The sequence below is a fragment of the Saccopteryx leptura genome, chromosome 6 (assembly GCF_036850995.1).
Source record: "Saccopteryx leptura isolate mSacLep1 chromosome 6, mSacLep1_pri_phased_curated, whole genome shotgun sequence".
NCBI classification, from domain to species: domain Eukaryota; kingdom Metazoa; phylum Chordata; class Mammalia; order Chiroptera; family Emballonuridae; genus Saccopteryx; species Saccopteryx leptura.
Window position 1 is genome coordinate 74,724,503 of NC_089508.1, and position 19,563 is coordinate 74,744,065.

General features: G+C 38.6%; 1 protein-coding gene across 1 annotated transcript; it reads right to left on the reverse strand.

Moving 5' to 3' along the window:
* Positions 1–578: 578 nt before the first annotated feature.
* On the reverse strand, positions 579–19,327 carry BLOC1S6 (biogenesis of lysosomal organelles complex 1 subunit 6). The gene is made up of 5 exons (XM_066388238.1): positions 19,123–19,327; positions 15,120–15,261; positions 7,617–7,704; positions 4,390–4,476; positions 579–3,982 (listed from the first exon to the last, which is right to left on the reverse strand). Exons 1-5 carry the CDS (start codon positions 19,202–19,204, stop codon positions 3,863–3,865), a joined length of 519 nt encoding a protein of 172 aa, XP_066244335.1. The 5' UTR covers positions 19,205–19,327; the 3' UTR covers positions 579–3,862.
* Positions 19,328–19,563: the final 236 nt, after the last annotated feature.

The window sequence follows — 19,563 nt, forward strand, 5'->3', positions numbered from 1 at the left end:
CGGCACGCCCACCAGGGGGCGATGCTCTGCCCCTCCCGGGCGTCGCTCTGCCGCGACCAGAGCCACTACAGCGCCTGGGGCAGAGGCCAAGGAGCCATCCCCAGCGCCCGGGCCATCCTTGCTCCAATGGAGCCTTGGCTGCGGGAGGGGAAGAGAGAGACAGAGAGGAAGGAGGGGGAGGGGGGGGGAGAAGCAAACGGGCGCTTCTCTTATGTGCCCTGGCCGGGAATTGAACCCGGGTCCCCCGCACGCCAGGCCGATGCTCTACCGCTGAGCCAACCGGCCAGGGCCTATAATAGAATCTTTTCACAACACTTTCTATCACTTTTCTGAAAAATATGTCATGAGTGGACTAGTCATTTTATGACACAATACACAGAGCACATCAACAAGAAGGTGACAGGAGAGGAAAGCAAAGGAGTGGAATGGATGAAACAATGTCCATGAAGGGAAGTATATGGTGCTCTGCACACACAGTGCTTGACCAATGTACTATGGACAATTCAGAGGCTGTTTTTTCATTAATTTGTAAAAAGTAGTCCTCATTTTACAAGCTCAAAATAAGACACTATGCAGGAGACTGTACAACTGTCATATTTATAAACTGTTTACACCCAAAACCTCACTGAGGACACAATCTATATTCCATTCCACATCTGCATATCTACATGATCTACATGATCCCTCCTACAAAGTAAATACAGGATCAAATCCCATCATTTTAGTTCAGTACAAGTGATACTGCTTCAATACAAAAAAACATATCTTTCAACCAAATAAATCAAAGGCATTTTTTTTCAACCAAAGTACCAATTCATTTTTTTTTTTTTTTTGCAAAAATACAGTGAGACTAACTAGAAGGGTCTACCCAGGTTTAGTCAGTAAAATATGTTTTTATGCTACTGAAATACAGCATACTACTGAAGTTTTAGATTTTAATTACCAAGGTTAACAGTACTTCTGATTTACAATTGACCTACAAATAGTGGGTAATACACATTTTCAAAAATCTTTAAAAGTTAAATAATGCAATTCTAAAGGTATATGTGCCTTGCCATTAATTCAATAAATATGATTTAATATGTCATAAAAGTTCAACTAATTAACCAGAATTCTTTAGTTCCTCCTGCCTGCTATCAGTTTCAGTCTTAACTTTCTATCAAAAGCAGCAGTTCAGAATTTATTTCATAAGATTAATACCAAAAGTTATGTGGTGGCTTTTTAAACTATTTCAATCTTTATTAATATAAGTAATCTAGACCAGTGTGGGGAGCTCTTTAAAATTCCCCCGTCAGAGCTAATGAGTATGTTCCTGAAAGTCTTGGGTTTTTTTAAAGTTCCCAGGTGATAATGATATGCAGCCCAATGTGGGAACCTCTGACTTAAACCACTAGACCAGTGATTCTCAACTTTTAAGGTACATGGAATCACGAGGAATCTTTTTTTAAAAAAAAGCAAAACAAAACGAACAAACATATAGATCTGCATCAGCAGAAAGAGTGATGTCCAAGAACCAGCATGTAAATACTCATTGCAGTGGTTCACGGTCCACTGAGAACACACAGCCTTTATAAATGAGCACATTCCGCTAAGCAGATAACACTGTCCTGCAAACCCTCATGAGTCCTGCTCTAGGCCATTTTAGCTAGTATTTGAGGGAAACATATACGCTTTTAAAATAAAATATATTTATATTCTTAAACTTAAGGTCAAAGTCAAGTCAATTGTGAGATAACTCATTCATTCAAGAAGAAAAAAGGCTTTCAAACAAACACTACTTAAACCTTTAAACAGACCAGTTCTTAGCACTCAAATCTAATGCCTTCTCCATCATTGTGATCAGAAGAATTGATTCCAGTTTATCAAAAGTGTAATAAATGTACATTAAAAAAGACACACATGCTAATCACACACCGTTACAGATTCTGCACAATCTCTGTGTATAAGATTGGAAACCAATGGGTAGTAAAGATACTAAAACAGTTAATAACATACTCTCAATTTTAAACAATGAAACTTCCTATTTCCCTCACAATAAGTTTCTACTTATAATATTGGGAAGGAGGGGCAATATCTAGAAAACACTAACAATATCATGCCGCCTCTTTGTGAAAAAGCTCTTTTTACCAATTTTCCACAATTCTTGTCATTATCTATAAAATTGGTAGTTGATATCTATCATTCTACTTTAAAAATTTTTTAAAAGCACAAAAAGAGTAACTATATGTAAGGCCACACAGCAAATCAGAGGACAGAACTAGAGATTAGACCAGGCATGGCCAACATACGGCCCGCAGGCCAAATCCAGCCCGCGTAATGAGTTTATGCGGCCTGCAATTAAATTTGTAATATTCTCCGCTACTTTAAAATCTCAACTACTCAGAAGCAGAAGCATCTTTGATGATTGGAAATCGAGATATTTAAGAAGATAATGATACGCAGAAAAGAATTCCGCGTGTGACTAATCTAGGGTTAACTTCCAATAATTGGTTGAATGGATTTGCAATACTTCTTTATTTTTTAAAAAAATTCCATTATAAAGATTTACAACTTTTGTTCTCATCTGTACTCGATATGAACTGTTTGACATTTAGCGGCGATGTGAAATCCACATTCTTTTAGGCAGAGTTTGCCAATGCACACCCAAGGTCAAACAATTCGTTATTTTTGTGGTCAAGTGTGCTGAATCAAGTGGCATTGTAGCACAGACAATAGCTGCAGTTGATAACTGAAAATGTGTCCAGGCTGTTTGTAAAACGAAATAATTGTTTTATTTGCGATATAACCCCTTCAAGCTCATTCTATTAATTAAATGTTGTTTTGATTGATTGCGATAGTTTGGATATTTATACGGTATATAACTATATTTTTATTAAAACATATTTTTATTAAAATAATATTGTATATTAAAATTTTTTTCACTCACACTTATTCATAAACAAATTACATAATAAAATTTTGTTTACTTAAAGGAATCATTTTTGTATTTAACATTTTTTAATTTTAGTATTTCGTCCGGCCCGTGAAAAAAGTTTTCTTTCTAATCTGGCCCGAGGGCAAAAACTGTTGGCCACGCCTGGATTAGACCTTCCATTTGGAAAGTTGAGCTCACTACCTTACCAGATTCACAACTGTATCTCAGTGTGTGATAATTCTTAATAAGTATAGATATATAAGTATATTTGAGTGTGTGACAGCTCTACCACCACCCCTGCCAAACTTTAGGAATAGATACACACCTACCATGAATGCAGAAGCTACATAAGAACTAGAGAGCAACGATGCTAAGAGGCGGATAGAGCATATGTTTAGTGGAATCTACCATTTTTCTATCACGTTCTTCACAAAGGCTTATACCACCTCTTCCAGAGCATATGTGATTCAATCGTTGGCATTTCTCCTTAATCAATCAATGAAAAGGCAATTGTTTAAAACCAGCATTGAATTGTCAAAAAGCCAAGTCATTTCATAAAATATAAAACTTTTAAATCCAGTTAATAAGAAGCTTAAAAATTCATACTAATTTTTAACCACTTCAAGTCTAGAGTGGTAAAAAGCAATCAAACCATTTCCAGTTTATAAATGATTCAAGGCCAAAATAATGATTTTTAAAATTAAGCAAAACAGAAGTTGAAAAATTACCCATACATATCCACCCAAGTGATACTCTGTCTTTTATTTGGGGGAGGGAAGCTTCTTAAATGGCTAAAATGAACATATAGAGACAGCACACCTGGGGAAAGAATTTCAAAACAGGTCACAACGGTGTAAGGCACCACCTTAACTTCAGTCTACACTTAAGTCATCTTAAATCCAAAGAATATGGGGTGCAGAAGGAAACACATACAACACATTCAACTTGTCATGTCCTTTTCGCTGGTTTGGCAGTTAACTGCTTTTCTCTTTCAAATTCTTTCTCTCGTTGCTGCTCCCTTTCCAGCTCTTCTTTTTGCCTCTTCTGCTGCAGCTTAAGAGCTCTTTTCTATGTCAAAAATTCAAAAACCAAGAGAACAATTAAGGCTTATAGTTTATGGCCTAATTTAAAAATGCTTGGATGTAAGGTAATCGATACATATTACTAAATTTCATATTTAACTTTTAAATTCATTTTGGGTAACTTAAGGTCTCCCTGGAACAAAAAAAATTTGTTACTACATTAAATGAGAATTACAGTGACATATTCAAAGAATATGAGCCTACTAGCCCAGCTTTTAGTAGAAAAGCCCAGGGTGGGGTTCAAAAGAATGTTTTAGAAAAAAACAATGTACCATGAATTAAGTATGTTATTGTATAATATATGGACATATAAGTCATAAAATGAATACTGAAAACAACCAGACAATTAAACCTCTACTTTTATAAAGAACGTAACAGAATTTCCCTACTCACTTTTAACTTTGACGTCTTTTCATGAAGCATCAACATTTCCTTTCTTATATTCACCAACTTGGCATGATAGTGTTTAGCTTCGGTGAACTTAACATAGAAAAATAAATGAAAAGTCAAGTGAAAACAGACTAAACTATCAAAATGGATAAATAAATCAATGCCTAAATTAGAGTTCATTCTTCTAAAATTGGCCAGATTTTTTAAATCCTTAATTATCTCCACAATTTAATTCCAAAATTTAAATTTCATTTAAATCATTAGTAGGATGTTGAAGGCACTTGATTCAGTTCAGATTGAACATAAAAATTGTATACAAATAACATTTTGCTTTAAAAAAATGCAATATAATCCTAAAATTTCAGTAAGACTACCCAATAATGCCATCAGTTTCATTTGAGAAAAATAAAACACTCTCTCTGCCTTTACAGGGAGAGACCAAGCCAGGATACAGAGGACAGCAGTGTCTGCCCAGCAGGAAGAGCCAAGCTGTGTCTCAAGAGCCCTGCGAAGGCTGTGGGCTCCTGGAGCCAGGCCAAGCAGAACTGCCTCTGTAAGGACCCTCTTCTTCCCGAGGAGTTATGGGTATAGACTTTCCATCTCAGCCAGAGATGGCAGAAAAGGAAAAAAAGCACCTCATATCTCACTCTCAGGCAAGGTAACAGGAAGAGAAGACCAGGTAACAAAAATTAGAGAAATGTCAGTAGAACCGGACCAGGTGGTGGCACAGTAGATAAAGCATCAGATTGGGACACAGAGGACCCAGGTTCGAGATCCCAAGGTAGCCAGCAGGAGCGTGGGCTCAACTGGTTTGAGCAAGGCTCACCAGCTTGAGCCTAAGAGCACTGGCTTGAGCAAGGGATCACTTGGTCTTCTGTAGCCCTCTAGTCAAGGCACACATGAGAAAGCAATCAATGAACAACTAAGGTGCCGCAAGGAAGAATTTATGCTTCTCATCTCTCTCCTTTCCTGTCTGTCTGTCCCTATTTGTCCCTCTCTCTGTCTCTGTCACACACACAAAAAAGAAATATCAGTAGAGAGATTAGTAACTTTCATGCAGCTATACAGAAAGTCCTAGTCTGGTTAACTCTAGAGCTTACACACCCTTCTACCCTCCCTCTCTTCCTCTGTCCCTCCCTCCCTCATTCCCTCTCTCTCTCTCTCTCTCTCTCTCTCTGTACCTTCTAATTTTCAGTTCATAAACAATAATGAGAACCACTCTGAGGCTGAGAGAAGACCAAAGAAGATTTAGCTTCTGCCCTTCAGACAGAAGCAACAGTATTACAACTGCTTAGTTCATTTATCATTCATTCAACAAATATTCCTAAGTCAGTATAGCCTTGCCCTCCTTGTTCACAAGTCAGGAACTACAGAGCAGAAGACTTTGTATTTACTCTGTCTAATGCTAGAAGATGGACTTTCTTTTTGACTATTATAAAAGGAAAAACATCAATAAGCTACATTTGTCCAATTGATGAAAAGTCCATTTACTGAGGTATGTATGAAAATGTATAACGGGTTGGGAACCTATGGCTTGCGAGCTAGATGTGGCTCTTTTTTTTTTTTTTTTTTTTTGTATTTTTCTGAAGCTGGAAACGGGGAGAGACAGTCAGACAGACTCCCGCATGCGCCCGACCGGGATCCACCCGGCACGCCCACCAGGGGCGGTGCTCTGCCCCTCCTGGGCATCACTCATTGCAACCAGAGCCACTCTAGTGCCTGGGGCAGAGGCCAAGGAGCCATCCCCAGCGCTCGGGCCATCTTTGCTCCAATGGAGCCTCGCTGCGGGAGGGGAAGAGAGAGACAGAGAGGAAGGAGAGGGGGAGGGGTAAAGAAGCAGATGGGCGCTTCTCCTGTGTGCCCTGGCTGGGAATCGAACCCGGGACTTCTGCATGCCAGGCCGACGCTCTACCACTGAGCCAGCCGGCCAGGGCCATGATGTGGCTCTTTTGATGGCTGCATCTGGCTTGCAGACAAATCTTTAATAAAAATAATAATGTTAAAAATATAAGACATCCTCATGTATTACAATCCATTCATTTCCTACCACTCATGTTCATGGTTGTGGGTGGCTGGAGCCAATCACAGCTGTCCTCCGGGACAACACCAAATTTTTATTGGATAATGCGTAATGTACACAGGCCATTGTATGGCTCTCATAGAATTACATTTTAAAATATGTGGCGTTCATGGCTCTCTTAGCCAAAAGGGTTCCTGACCCCTGGTGTATAAGATCATGCAAACCAAGCTATATGTAATATCCTTGAAGAGAAAGGTAGTCCTAGGTTCCTGATTTTTGTTAATCTCATTTCTTAAAATAAAGAGTATAGGTTCCTCTCATCAAAAAGCTATAGAGCTTCTGATGAAATTCAACTATTAGCATTTATATTGAAAGCTATAAAGGGTCTGGAACTTCAAAGGGTCCGTTTCAGCATTAATTTGTTGTAACACTATAAAAATGCCATACAATTAAATAAAATACAAATATTAAAAATGATGTAATTTATAAAAGGACATGCATTTTCCTTAAGGGAAAAAATAGTATCCAAAATTTTTTTACTTTTTAGTTCTCTTTTATTTTTTTTTATTTTATTTATTTTTTTTGTATTTTTCTGAAGCTGGAAACGGGGAGAGACAGTCAGACAGACTCCCGCATGCGCCCGACCGGGATCCACCTGGCACGCCCACCAGGGGGCGATGCTCTGCCCCTCCCGGGCGTTGCTCTGCCACAACCAGAGCCACTCTAGCGCCTGGGGCAGAGGCCAAGGAGCCATCCCCAGTGCCCGGGCCATCTTTGCTCCAATGGAGCCTTGGCTGTGGGAGGGGAAGAGAGAGACAGAGAGGAAGGAGGGGGGGGTGGAGAAGCAAATGGGCGTCTCTCCTATGTGCCCTGGCCAGGAATCGAACCCGGGTCCCCCGCACGCCAGGCCGATGCTCTACCGCTGAGCCAACCGGCCAGGGCTAGTTCTCTTTTATAAAAATAAATATCTACTCCAGACTTTCATAAACAAGTTCTAGTTCCTATCATAAGTTCAACATTTGAAAGATAACATTTCAAGACAGTGGAAGTTCCAGTAAAGTAAAACAAAATTTTCTATTAAAAGACAAATTCTAACCTTTAAAAATTAAAGGAAAAGATACCAAATATACATATGTACTAAGTGGGGAGGATAAATCCACCTATTTCTAAAATAAGATGTCATTAGGTACATCAACTAAATCATACTTACCAAAGCATTAATATCCAACATGGAATGACATTCTTTAAATTTTGAAATCTCTTGTTCCAGTGTGTCTAATAATACAACTTGGTTTTGTCTGAAACAAAATCACATAGCCAAAATAAACATTATATACTATTCAGTGCTAGTTCATTAAAAGGAATCATATTCAGCCTGACCAGGAGGTGGCGCAGTGGATAGAGTATCAGACTGCGATGCAGAGGACCTAGGTTTGAAACCCCGAGGTCGCCGGTTTGGGCGCTGGCTCATCTGGCTTGAGCACGGGCTCACCAGCTTGAGCACCAGGTGCCTGGCTTGAGCATGGGATCATAGACATGACCCCATGGTCACTGGCTTGAGGCCAAAGGTAGCAGGCTTGAAGCCCAAGGTCGCTGGCTTGAGCAAGAGGTCACTCACTCTCTCTGCTGTAGCCCCCCAGTCAAGGCACATATGGGAAAGCAGTCAATGAACAACTAAGGAGCTGCAATTAAGAATTAATTGATGCTTCTCATCTCTTTCCCTTCCTGTCTGTCCCTATCTGTCCCTCTCTCTGTCTCTGTCACTAAAAAAAAAAAAAAAAAAGAAAAGAAAAAAGAAAAAGGAATCACATTCATTTTGGTTAATGTTAAAAGTAGAAATAAGTTGGAAATGCACTAATTCTTCAAGACTTATTTGGTTTAGCATTATTTTTTTAAATAATATTCCAAAGCCACATTATAACTAAATGTGTCTTTTATTGTTGCCTCAATTTCAGAATCTAGTAACTAAAATCATTAAATAATTTAAAATTATTTTTACTTGTTATTTTTAGCAACTTTCTGTATTATCGCAAAAAAGATTTTTATACTATGTTGCCCAATAAACTCGTTTTATATATATTAAAATTTGAGGAATACCACAAAAGAAATGAGGAGCAGTGACAGTTTAGAGATGGAAGAAATGCAATTTCAAGGGATAATAAGTCTAAAGGGATAAATAGAAAGCAAGATAAAAAAATTTTAAAAAGACTAGGAATCACAAGATTCCCCTACCAATAATCAGTTGTGTAACCTTAGAAATTTAGTTTATTTCCCTGGGCATAAATTTCTTCACTTATAAAATGAGAATGTCAGAACATGTAATTTCAAAGATTCCTCATAAAAATTCTGATTCAAAACTTTCTATTGAGAAAGAGAAGCCAAATTTCCTAATATACTTCTCTAGATCAATCAATGCAAGGATCACAGAAACAAGTGATATTGAGGGGTCACCTAATGAAAATATTTATTGACAAAGAAAAATATGATTTTCTTGCAAAACTATGCTAAACAAGGTACAATGATGAGAAAAAGAAATAAGAATGAAGAAAGCCTGACTGGTGGTGGCACAGTGGATAGAGCATCGACCAGGGACATGCAGATCCAGGTTTAAAACACCGTGGTCACTGGCTTGAGCCCAAAGGTCACTGGCTTGAGCCCAAGGTCGCTGGCTTGAGCAAGGGGTGACTGGTGAGGTTGGAGCTCCCCAGTCAAGTACATATGAGAAGCAATCAATGAACAACTAAAAGTGCTGCAACTACAAGTTGATGCTTCTCATCTCTCCCCCTTCCTGTCACTTAAAAAAAAAAAGAGGAAGAAGAACAAGGGCAGTTACGGCATCTCTACCATGCAGCACTGAGTTCTGCATACCCCAAAGACAATAGGTTTGTTCCTTCAGCTCTGACTGGAGACCACAGAAAGTGAAATGCAGAATGGATGAGAGGAGAACCCAGCAAATTAATAATCTGAGATAAGCAGGAAAGCAAATACGGGCTGTTACAACTAGACAGTAATATAGAAAAATAAACAAAACCAAAAGTTTTTTCTTCAAAAGATCAATAAAATTGATAAACCTCTAGCCAGATGAACAAAGAAAAAAAGAGAATATACAAACTACTAACATAATTTATGGAAGAAGAGTCATCACTACTGATCCCAAGAACATTAAAAGAATAAAGGAATACTTTCTACAATTTATGTCTACAAATTTTCTAATTTAGATGAAAATGGCTATTTCCTTTTTTTTTTTTTTTTTTTTTTTTAATTTATTTATTCATTTTAGAGAGGAGAGAGAGTGAGAGAGAGAGAGAAAGTGGGGAGGAGCAGGAAGCATCAACTCCCATATGTGCCTTGACCGGGCAAGCCCAGGGTTTAGAACCGGCGACCTTAGCATCCCAGGTCGACGATTTATCCACTGCGCCACCACAGGTCAGGCGAAAATGGCTATTTCCTTGAAAGACACACACTACCAACATTCACACAAGGAGAAACAGATAATTTAAGTAGGCCTATATTTAACTGTAAATAGCATCAGATGTTACAAGCTGGTCCTTGAGGTCCTTTATCTTATGCATTTTTATGTTTATAAAGGCAGGAATTTTAGGGGAGATCTTAGGAGAGGATCTCAACTGAATATTCATCACCTTTCTGGGGTGTGTCATTTCAGAGACATGGTCTCCACTGATTGGTCAGAGCTAGGGTAGGAGGTCATCAGTCTTTGCACCTGGTCCTGAAGTCAGCCATGGTGTAGCTTGTCTTGTTTTGCTGCTTTTCTGGGCCTGGAGCTGAAACACAGCCCAGGCCTAGAGGTTATCTCTAGTTTGATCAAAACTCTGTCTCTGTGGTCAACAACCCCAGGCTTTGTTCCTGATGTGGGTCAGAACCTCACTGTCCTGAGGACTTCATGCTCAAGAGAGTGGTCATGCAAGGGCTTGTACGGTAGTTGTATGAGGCTATTCTCTGGTCTCTTGTTCCTCCTCTAAGGGGGTCTACCGCATGACTAGCAACATGCCAGAGGGAGAAACGCAGGGAGCTCCGAACCACATGATCAGTCACATGAAAGGTCAGGGGGTCTTAACCGCATGATCAGTGATATGCTAGGGGAGAAAAGATCACAAGGTCCCACCCTACAATACTTGTTTTCCCAGTTTTGCCTGTTGCTAGGCACCTGGGCACCTGGGGCTTTCTACCCTGGTGACCTTCTGGACCTAGAGAAGAAAAGGAAAGAAAATAAAAGGTATATAGAGAAGAAGAAATAAATAAAACTATTTTTCTTCACAGATGACATTAATGTCTGTAGAAAATCCCAAAGAAGCAACAAAAACCCTCCTGGAACTATTATGTCAATATAGCAAGGTTTCAGTTTGCAAGATTAATATACAAAAGTCAGTTATTTTCCTAGATACCAGCAGTAAACAATAACCACCTCAGATAAAATACTTTGGTATATATATACAGGATCTATATGTTAAAACTATAAAACTCTCAAGAAAGAAATTTTTAAAAGATCTAAATAATGGAGAGATATTTCAAGTACATGGAATAAAAGTCTCAATATTAAGGTATCAATTTCTCCCAACTTGAGCTATAGATTCAATGCAATCCCAATTTAAATTCCAGTAGATTATTGTGTAGATACAATAAGCTAACTCTAAAGGCAAAGACCTAGAAGAGCCAATATATTCTGAAGAACAAAATTGGAAGACTTACACTACCCAATTTCAAGACTTATAAAACTATAGAAATCATGACAGCACGGTATTGGTGTAAGAGCACACCAATCAATGGAACAGTGATATACAAAGCTCTTAGAGTCACACAAATATAACCAACTGCTCTTTGACAAATGCACTGGAGAAAAGACAATCTATTCAACAAATGGTAAGACAACAACTGGACATACACATACAAAACATTAGTCTATATATACACATACAAAAACACAAACCTTACAACTTTCATAAGAATTAACTCAAAATGGGTGATAGATCTAAATGTAAAATGTAAAACTTGTAGAAGAAAATGCAGGAAGAAATATAGATGACCTTGATAAGGAGACGAACTTTTACATACAATACCAAAAGCATGATCAACAAAAGAAAAAAAAAATAGTAAGTCAGACTTTTAAGATTAGATACTTCTGCTTCGCAAAAGTCACTGTAAAGAAAATAAAAAGATAAACCACACATGTGGAGAAACTATTCACTTAAAACATTAAGATTTGTTATCAAAAGTATACAAAGTAGTCTTAAAACACAATATAAAAATAAACAGCCCAATTAAAAAATGGGCAAAATACATAAAAAGAATGAAATCTTACAATTTGCAACAACATTGATGAACATGGAGGTTATTAAGCTAAGTGAAATAAGTTAGTCAGAAAAACACAAGTACCATATGAATACACTTATATGTGGAATCAAAACAATAAAACAAACAAAGAGAAACAGACTTAGAGATACAGAAGACAAACAGATGGTTGCCAGATGGATGGGGTTGGGAGGGTTGGGTAAAAATGGTGAAGGAATTAAGAAGTACAAATTGGTAGTTACAAAAAAGTCACAGGGATATAAGGTACAGCACAGGAAATGCAGTCAATATTATTATAGAAGAATCACTTTATAAATTACATAAATGTCTAACCACTATGCTGTATACCTGAAACAAACATAGAATAATACTGAATGTCGCCTGACCTGTGCTGGCACAGTGGATAAAGCATCGACCTGGAAATGCTGAGGTCGCCGGTTCAAAGCCCTGGGTTTGCCTGTTCAAGGCACATATGGGAGTTGATGCTTCTTGCTCCTCCCCCCTGCTCTCTCTCTCCCTCTCTCTATCCTCTCTAAAATGAATAAATAAAAAATAAAAATATTAAAAAAAGAATAATACTGAATGTCAACTGTAACTGAAAAATAAAAAGAGAAAATAGTCACAAAGATGTAAAGTACAGCATAGGAAAAATAGTCAATAATGTTGTAATAACTATGTATGGTGTTAGATGCATACTAGACTTATGGAGTGATCAACTTGTAAGCTATATAAATGTCTACTCACTATGTTGTATACTTAAAGCTAATATAATCTTGTATCAACTGTAATTAAAAAATAAAATTTAAGCCTGACCAGGTGGTGACACAGTGGATAAAGTGTCGGACTGGGACACAGAAGACCCAAGTTTAAAACCCTGAGGTCGCCGGCTTGAGCTCGGGCTCACTAGTTTGAGTGTAGGGTCACTGACTTGAGCCCAAAGGTCTCTGGTTTGAAGCCCAAAGTTGCTGGCCTGAGCCCAAGCTCACTGTCTTAAGCAAGAGGTCTCTCACTCTGCTGTAGCCCCCGGTTAAGGCACATATGAGAAAGCAATCAATGAACAACTAAAGTGCCGTAACAAAGAATCGATGCTTCTCATCTCTCTCCCTTCCTGTCTGTCTGTCCCTATCTGTCCCTCTCTCTGTCTCTTTCTCTGTCACAAAAAATAAATAAATAAAGCAAAACTAAATTTTAAGTAAATAAAATTTTAAAAAAGAGAACAATAAATACACATGCCCTGTAAACAAAAATTAATAATAAAAAGTATTTTAAAAATTTTAATATGTGGGCCTGACCTATGGTGGCACAGTGGATAAAGCATCAACCTGGAACCCTGAGGTTGCTTGTTCGAAACCCTGGGCTTGCCTGGTCAAGGCACATATGGGAGTTGATGCTTTCTGTCCCCCCCCCAGCCTTCTCTCTTTCTCTCTCTTACTCTCTCTCTCTCTCCCCCCTCTCTAAAATGAATAAATAAAATCTTTAAAAAGACTATTCATAACCTTTCTTATATATAAAGCTAAACTTTGTTCTTGGTCTTCCTTATCCACTGTGAGCTACAAAGTAAACTTCATTTCTGTCTACCACTACCTTCTCCTTTACATCTGTAGCCCTTTTTCTATAATGATAAAGTGGCTTAATGAACATTAAACAATTGGATGACAGGGCCAGGACTAGGACCCAGCATCCTCTTAGTCCACTACTGTTTCTACTGCATCTTTATTACTAGTGAAATTTGTGGGAAGATGGATGAAAGAGATAGCTACTAGAAAACATTTCTCTTTTTCCCTTCTTTGAAATCTGCTTATCTTTCCTTAACATTCAAGATATACAATAACTACTTATTCATCACATTCAACTGTTAATTCCAACACTATTTGTGTAATCTTTTCCAAGGTACTTAACCCCTCTGAACTTCAGTTTCTCCAACTGGAAATAGGAATAACATTTGATACTTCATAAAGCAGGTATTAGTTGAGCTATGATATGTAAAGTGGTGGGTGTGTAGTAAATGAAGTAATAAACAGTAGCTGATTTTACCGTAATCATCAAAATCATTGTCCATGCCTAGAAAGTGGGAATATTCAAAACACTAAATTTTAGCCAATGTCCTCATCAATTAAACTCTTCAATTAAACCTTGACTCCCAGGTCCCTGACAGCAAGGTGATATCCAGATGTTGTGTTTGCAGAGCTTCTTTTTTTTTTCTTTTTAATTATTTTTATTTATTCATTTTAGAGGAGACAGAGAGAGAGAGAGAAAGAAGGAGGGAGGAGCAGGAAGCATCAGCTCCCATATGTGCCTTGACCAGGTAAGCCTAGGGTTTTGAACCAGCAACCTCAGTGTTCCAGATCGACACCTGACCCCTGCGCCACCACAGGTCAGGCACGCAGAGCTTCTTACCTTCTGTCAGTCTATGGTACCTCATCCAAACTCCTCAACAAGATCTTTATCTTTATTTTTTGCCAGAGGATTGACTGGTGTTAAAATACAAGGCATAAAACACACCAGGGATTATAGAAATCTCACTTGAAACTAGCAGAAATCTAGAATGTTGCCAACTGCTTAACTACAGTAGCGTCCACATGTAGTAGATAGAACATAGTACTACTTTTTATACTCATCTAACACCTTAAAATCCAAAGGTTATAACATTAATAATATTTATAAAATGCACACAGTTGTTGATTATTTCTCTCTTTTGCCCTAATAAAATGTTTTGAGATAAGTTTTCAAGGGGTAGGTCTAGGAGAAGCAGCAGCTGAGAGCCAGTTTATGACCATCACAAAAAAGAACCAATAGGTCAGCTGGGCAATCCAGAGAAGTTCTGACCCTAGAAAAGGTAGAAACTCAGTCTACTGTTTCTGGGTGGGAGCTGATTAAGTCAAGGGTGTATATTTGCATACTGACCCTACTCTATGGTTCCACTCTTCCTTATCCTGTCCCTCTCTTAATGTTTCCTCCAATTCTTTATTTAGTAGTAGAGGATGAAATGAAACATCTCCAAAAAAAATGATGCTTAAGGATTTCTGGGAACTTGTTAACCAGTGATGAATACAAATGTGACTCTTATTGAGGCAATTCTGCAACTGTACTCAGAAACAGGTGTATACCCATCCTGCAATATCCCCAATAGGCAATACTTTCGTAAAATAATAGTAAAACACCAAAACTAATCAAATAATCTAGATAACATTTAGGAGTACTTCTTAGAGGTCACTCTAGAAGTATTCGTTTCACTTTTTACATTTAGATGACTATGAATTCCTCCACTCCTGTTTGCTATCACTAAATACTCAACTGTATGAAATGTTACACAATAATAATATTTCCTGATGCAGTATATGCTTATACATGAAATGGTGACTGTGCCAGAGGGAAAATGGGTGCATCTCTGGTTTTGTTCACTCACGTGAGTTCCTGGAGGGCTTGTTTGGATCTCTGCAGATCTGGTAGATAGTGAGAAAGCAATCCTTCTGCCAACTGCTCCACAGCTTTGTCTTCTACGGTCAAGTCCTCTATTAACCCTTCATCTGGAGAAGTGTCACTTAAACCTGTCCCCAAGCAAAATCAAATTTAGGAGGCTTTTAAATTGACAAAGAATAGAGATTACGAAGGAGGCAGGGAAGAGGGCCGGCAGTGGGGTTCAGTGCATGTAACACAGGGTAGTACAGGTATCCTTCTTTTCTCTTTAACTTTCCCCTTCAAGCATCCTCTAAAAAATGGATTATGAGCACTCAGAACATGTTTTAAAGCTATGAGTATAACACAGAGTCTACATTAAAAAAATATAACATATGCAATATTCTGTATGGTTATGTATTTTTCATGACAGAGGATTTATAGTTTTCAATGGAAAGGAATCTGAGGCCTAAAAGTAGGTAACAGTCACTGAATGAAAACAAGAAATTCTTCTTTTCAAAATGCAATACATTTTTAAAATGCAATTCCTATCTTTTTTATTCATTTCTGTGTGAGTAAAAATATGGGTCAACATTTATTTCACATATAGCTTGATATATTATTTACATGTAAAAGGAGGGCTATTTTATCATATGTTAGGAGATGAGAAATTTTCTAACAATTTCTTCTCCCCTGTAATCAACGCCTTTATTTACTATAAAAAATAATGTATAATGTCTTGTGTGTAAATGTAGGAGTCATGGCAGGAATGCTGCCTTATACTTTTCCTTTGAATAAAAGCAGTGTAAGCATTGTGCCAGCCATTCAAAACTGTCTAAAATGAATACTCATCAATCACTATTTCTACCAAGGAAAGTACAAAACAATTGCTAAAAAGGGTTCAGTAACTGGCTTGTAAGATTTCAGAATCACTGATTTAGAATGAGAAAAGAATGAGATGGTCACATTATTAAAACTGTACTTTATAAACATTTTTTAACTCTGAAACATCTCTAATCATCATCTGGTAATAATCAGTAACATCAAATTAGATGATTATATAAAATACATTTATCACAACACATTGCTTAAAGCCCATTTTCAAATATAGTTTTTACCACAGATTTAAATTTGGCAAGACTGAGGAAAACAACATGTTGTCATATTCAAAATAAGCTTTTGAAGATCAAAATAAAATAGTATGGCTTTTATTTTGATCCTGAAAAAATAAGAACAAACTTTGGAGTTCTCAAAGTTGCAAGGCAGTATTCAAACAGGTAAGAGCTAACTAAAAACTGGAGCACTCCACAAATGAAATAAAAATATAGTAGTAAAAGTGGAGCATTTAAGAATCATGTCACTGATGTACCATCATATGGAAAGTGAGTAAGTATTATCTGAGAATTAATGCCATTGCTTACAGCTTGCTTACAATTACAGTGCAAACAACAGCAACTCTCTTCAAGAAAATATAAAAAATGTATTATAGAGGAAAAAAACACCCAAATAAGGACATTTCAAATTTAAAGAATAATAACTAATATATCTCCCTTACAATTTATGGGGGTGGGGCAAAAGTAGGTTTATAGTTGTAAGTACACAAAATACAGTTCATTATTTTTTTTTATTTTTTTAATACAGTTTATTCTTATAATTATTTATTAACTATTGTATTATTTTCCATATAAACAACTATAAACCTTACCCTGTACATACATTTTAATTCATAAGCCCCACTCCCTCCCTACCCTGCCCCAATCTTCTAATTATTGGAAGTGTCTAAGTTTCCATGTTAACATTTAGTTAATAAGCCCAAGGTACTTTATTGTGAGAGATTAAAGAAAAAGAAAGGGTCCTCACCCTATTCATAGAAGAAACATTTGCTGCATATCTATATTATTGTATTATACTAGTTTGAGTACAACAAGAAATTAGGCAAGTCTCCTTCCATGAAAGGGTTCAGTATAGGAGAATCAGAGAATGTGAGAAGTGCCATTAGACAAACAGAAACTCATGGGGGAATTCAGAGGAGAGAAAGATCACTTTCACCAGAGAAGTCTGGGAACAATTCCCAAAGGGGATGTGGGCATTTGCACTGAATCTTGAGGAATGAATAAAATTTTCATTTCTTTTTGTTCTTTTCAAATGTTACTCTTGTAAAAACTTAAAGCACAAAAGAAGGGGGGGCATAAACTGAAAAGTAAAAATACTCCTCGTGTGCTTAGTGAGTTACTCTGGAGTTTCTTTCACAGCCTTCAAGAAACTGTCTTTGCATACCCATGCATAAACCCTATTTTTATCACAAATGAAATATTCCTATCAAACCAACACACAGATCTTAGACTTTCCAGCCTCCAGATATGTGATAATAAAATGTCTGTTGTTTAAGCCACCGAAACTATGGGACTTTATTATAGCAGCCCGAGTAGACTAAGACACCTATAGATGAGTACTTAGGTTATTTTCACTTCCTGCTATTTCAAACAATGTTGCAGTGAGCTTTCTTGTTTATCTTTGCATATTTGCGTCACTGTTTTTGTAGGACAAATTCTTGAAAATAGACTGATGGGACAAAGAGTTTACATATTTTTAAACAGACATTGCAAAACTGCCTTCGTAAGAAATGCCACCAATTTACACTCCCACCAACAATCTGAGAGCTATTTCCAAATAGCAAAGAAGGTGTGAAGACAGCACTGGAAGAGACGCAATAAAAGAAAAAGAAGCAGCATTAGGAAAGGTGGGAATACAGAATTGATCTGGACAGAAAAATAGTTGGAGCATGGGACATATGCAGTAATGAGCTATAAAAAACCATGTGGGCAGCCTAGAAGGACTCCAGGGCCAAGCTAATGGGTTTGACTATTTATTTAGTAATAGTTAGGAGCCATTTAAGGTTTCCAAGCAGGGAAATATCATGACTGGAGCTTTATCCTGAAGCACTGATGTGAAAGCAGTGGGATAGATGGGGTGGAAGAGTGAGAGAGTGGAGACAAGATAGCATTTCAACTGTTGTAAGAGTGAAATACAAAGAGGAGCTGGAAACCGTATAGTAGAATCACCTAGATTAAATAGAGGTAGAAAGCAAGTGAGAAGAAAGAGTCCAGGGTACTATCAAAGTTTTCAGTGAGAGTGACCTGGCACCATTAATAGGATCAGATATCTACTTTCATTTATGTACATGCTTTAAGGGCGACTAGTGCAAAAGAACCATGTCAAAGTATCCAGCAAGCAGATGGAGAATCAAGTTCAGAGGGACTCATATATACAAGAAAGTCAAATTTATAGAAGCAACTTAAGGTGGGAAGAGAGGGAGATCACTGAGGAAAAGCATGACCAAGAAAGGATGAAGCACTATTTGGGGGTAGCCACTATATTTCCAGAAAGGGAGGGAGGTAAATGAAAAGGCACAAAGTCCTGCAGCCTTCTACATTTAGGGCTCCTCATCTGCACCACAGAACACGAAACTGCTTGGAGTGACTATTTTCTCAATTCTCCCAAGAATGGTACAGAAAAAGGACCATACTGGATGCACAGCAAGTCAACTCATTACTATTCAACGGCTGCCTCAGGACCTTAGGGCTTAAATCTCTCTCGGAACTCGGGTAGAGAAAGATTGCTGGAGGTACAGGGATGCAGTAACGTCAACAAGCAAGATGGAGTATTTCAGGAGTGAGTGGTTAATAATACTGAGTATACAAGTCTCTAAGCTACAAAGCGATCATCCTTGTGACAAATTCATCCTCAACCAACAACGCGAAACAAAGAACCAACCATGAGCTGGAGTCGCATAAACGCAGAACGACTTCACCATCGACTACCCCCAACTGCACCCAAAATCACCGCTTCCCCCTCCGAACCTCATTTCCCATCCGTTCCGCAGGGCAGGAGGGCCGGTGCCGACCCGTTTCCTCACCGCTCCGGGGCCTGAGCCTCCGCAGCTTAAAGTAGCTGCCTGCCGCGGGGCGCCCGGTGACCCACCATAACACCGCCGCCCTGCCCATAATGCCTACCCAGCGTCTGCTCTCCGGCCCCCTGACCGTGGGGTGGCCGTGCCAGGACCTCGTCCGAAGGCAGCGGCCCAGAGACACTCATTTCCCTCCCGCTGGGAACAGGGAACCGGTGGTTGTGCGGTTAGCTGATCAGAAACTGTCAGGAGGGACCAAACGCCTGCAGCTCCCAGCCGGACAGATGCAGCCATCGCACCCGGCAGTGACGGAAGCGGAAGATGGAGAGCTCGGGGCACGTGACTGCAGACCCGCGCCAGCCCCAGCCCTCTCTACATCCTCCCAGGCCGCTGTGGGGGAATTCCTCGCTAACTTCTTGTCCGACCGACAGTCAGCTGTGCGGGGTCCCCTCCCAGCGACCGAGGCGGGGACAGGCGGCAGGGAGAGAGGAGGGCAGTGAGGGAAAGGACCTGTACCGGGTGTTCTCGGAGACCCCCCGAGCTTTGT

Coding starts and splice junctions, on each gene's coding strand:
- BLOC1S6 (XM_066388238.1), bottom strand. CDS start 19,204: ATGAGTGTCTCTGGGCCGCTGCCTTCGGACGAGGTCCTGGCACGGCCA. Junction 7,705..15,119: donor CAAGCCCTCCAGGAACTCAC/GTGAGTGAACAA, acceptor ATTTTGTTTCAG/ACAAAACCAAGTTGTATTAT. Junction 4,477..7,616: donor TGTTGGATATTAATGCTTTG/GTAAGTATGATT, acceptor TTCTATGTTAAG/TTCACCGAAGCTAAACACTA.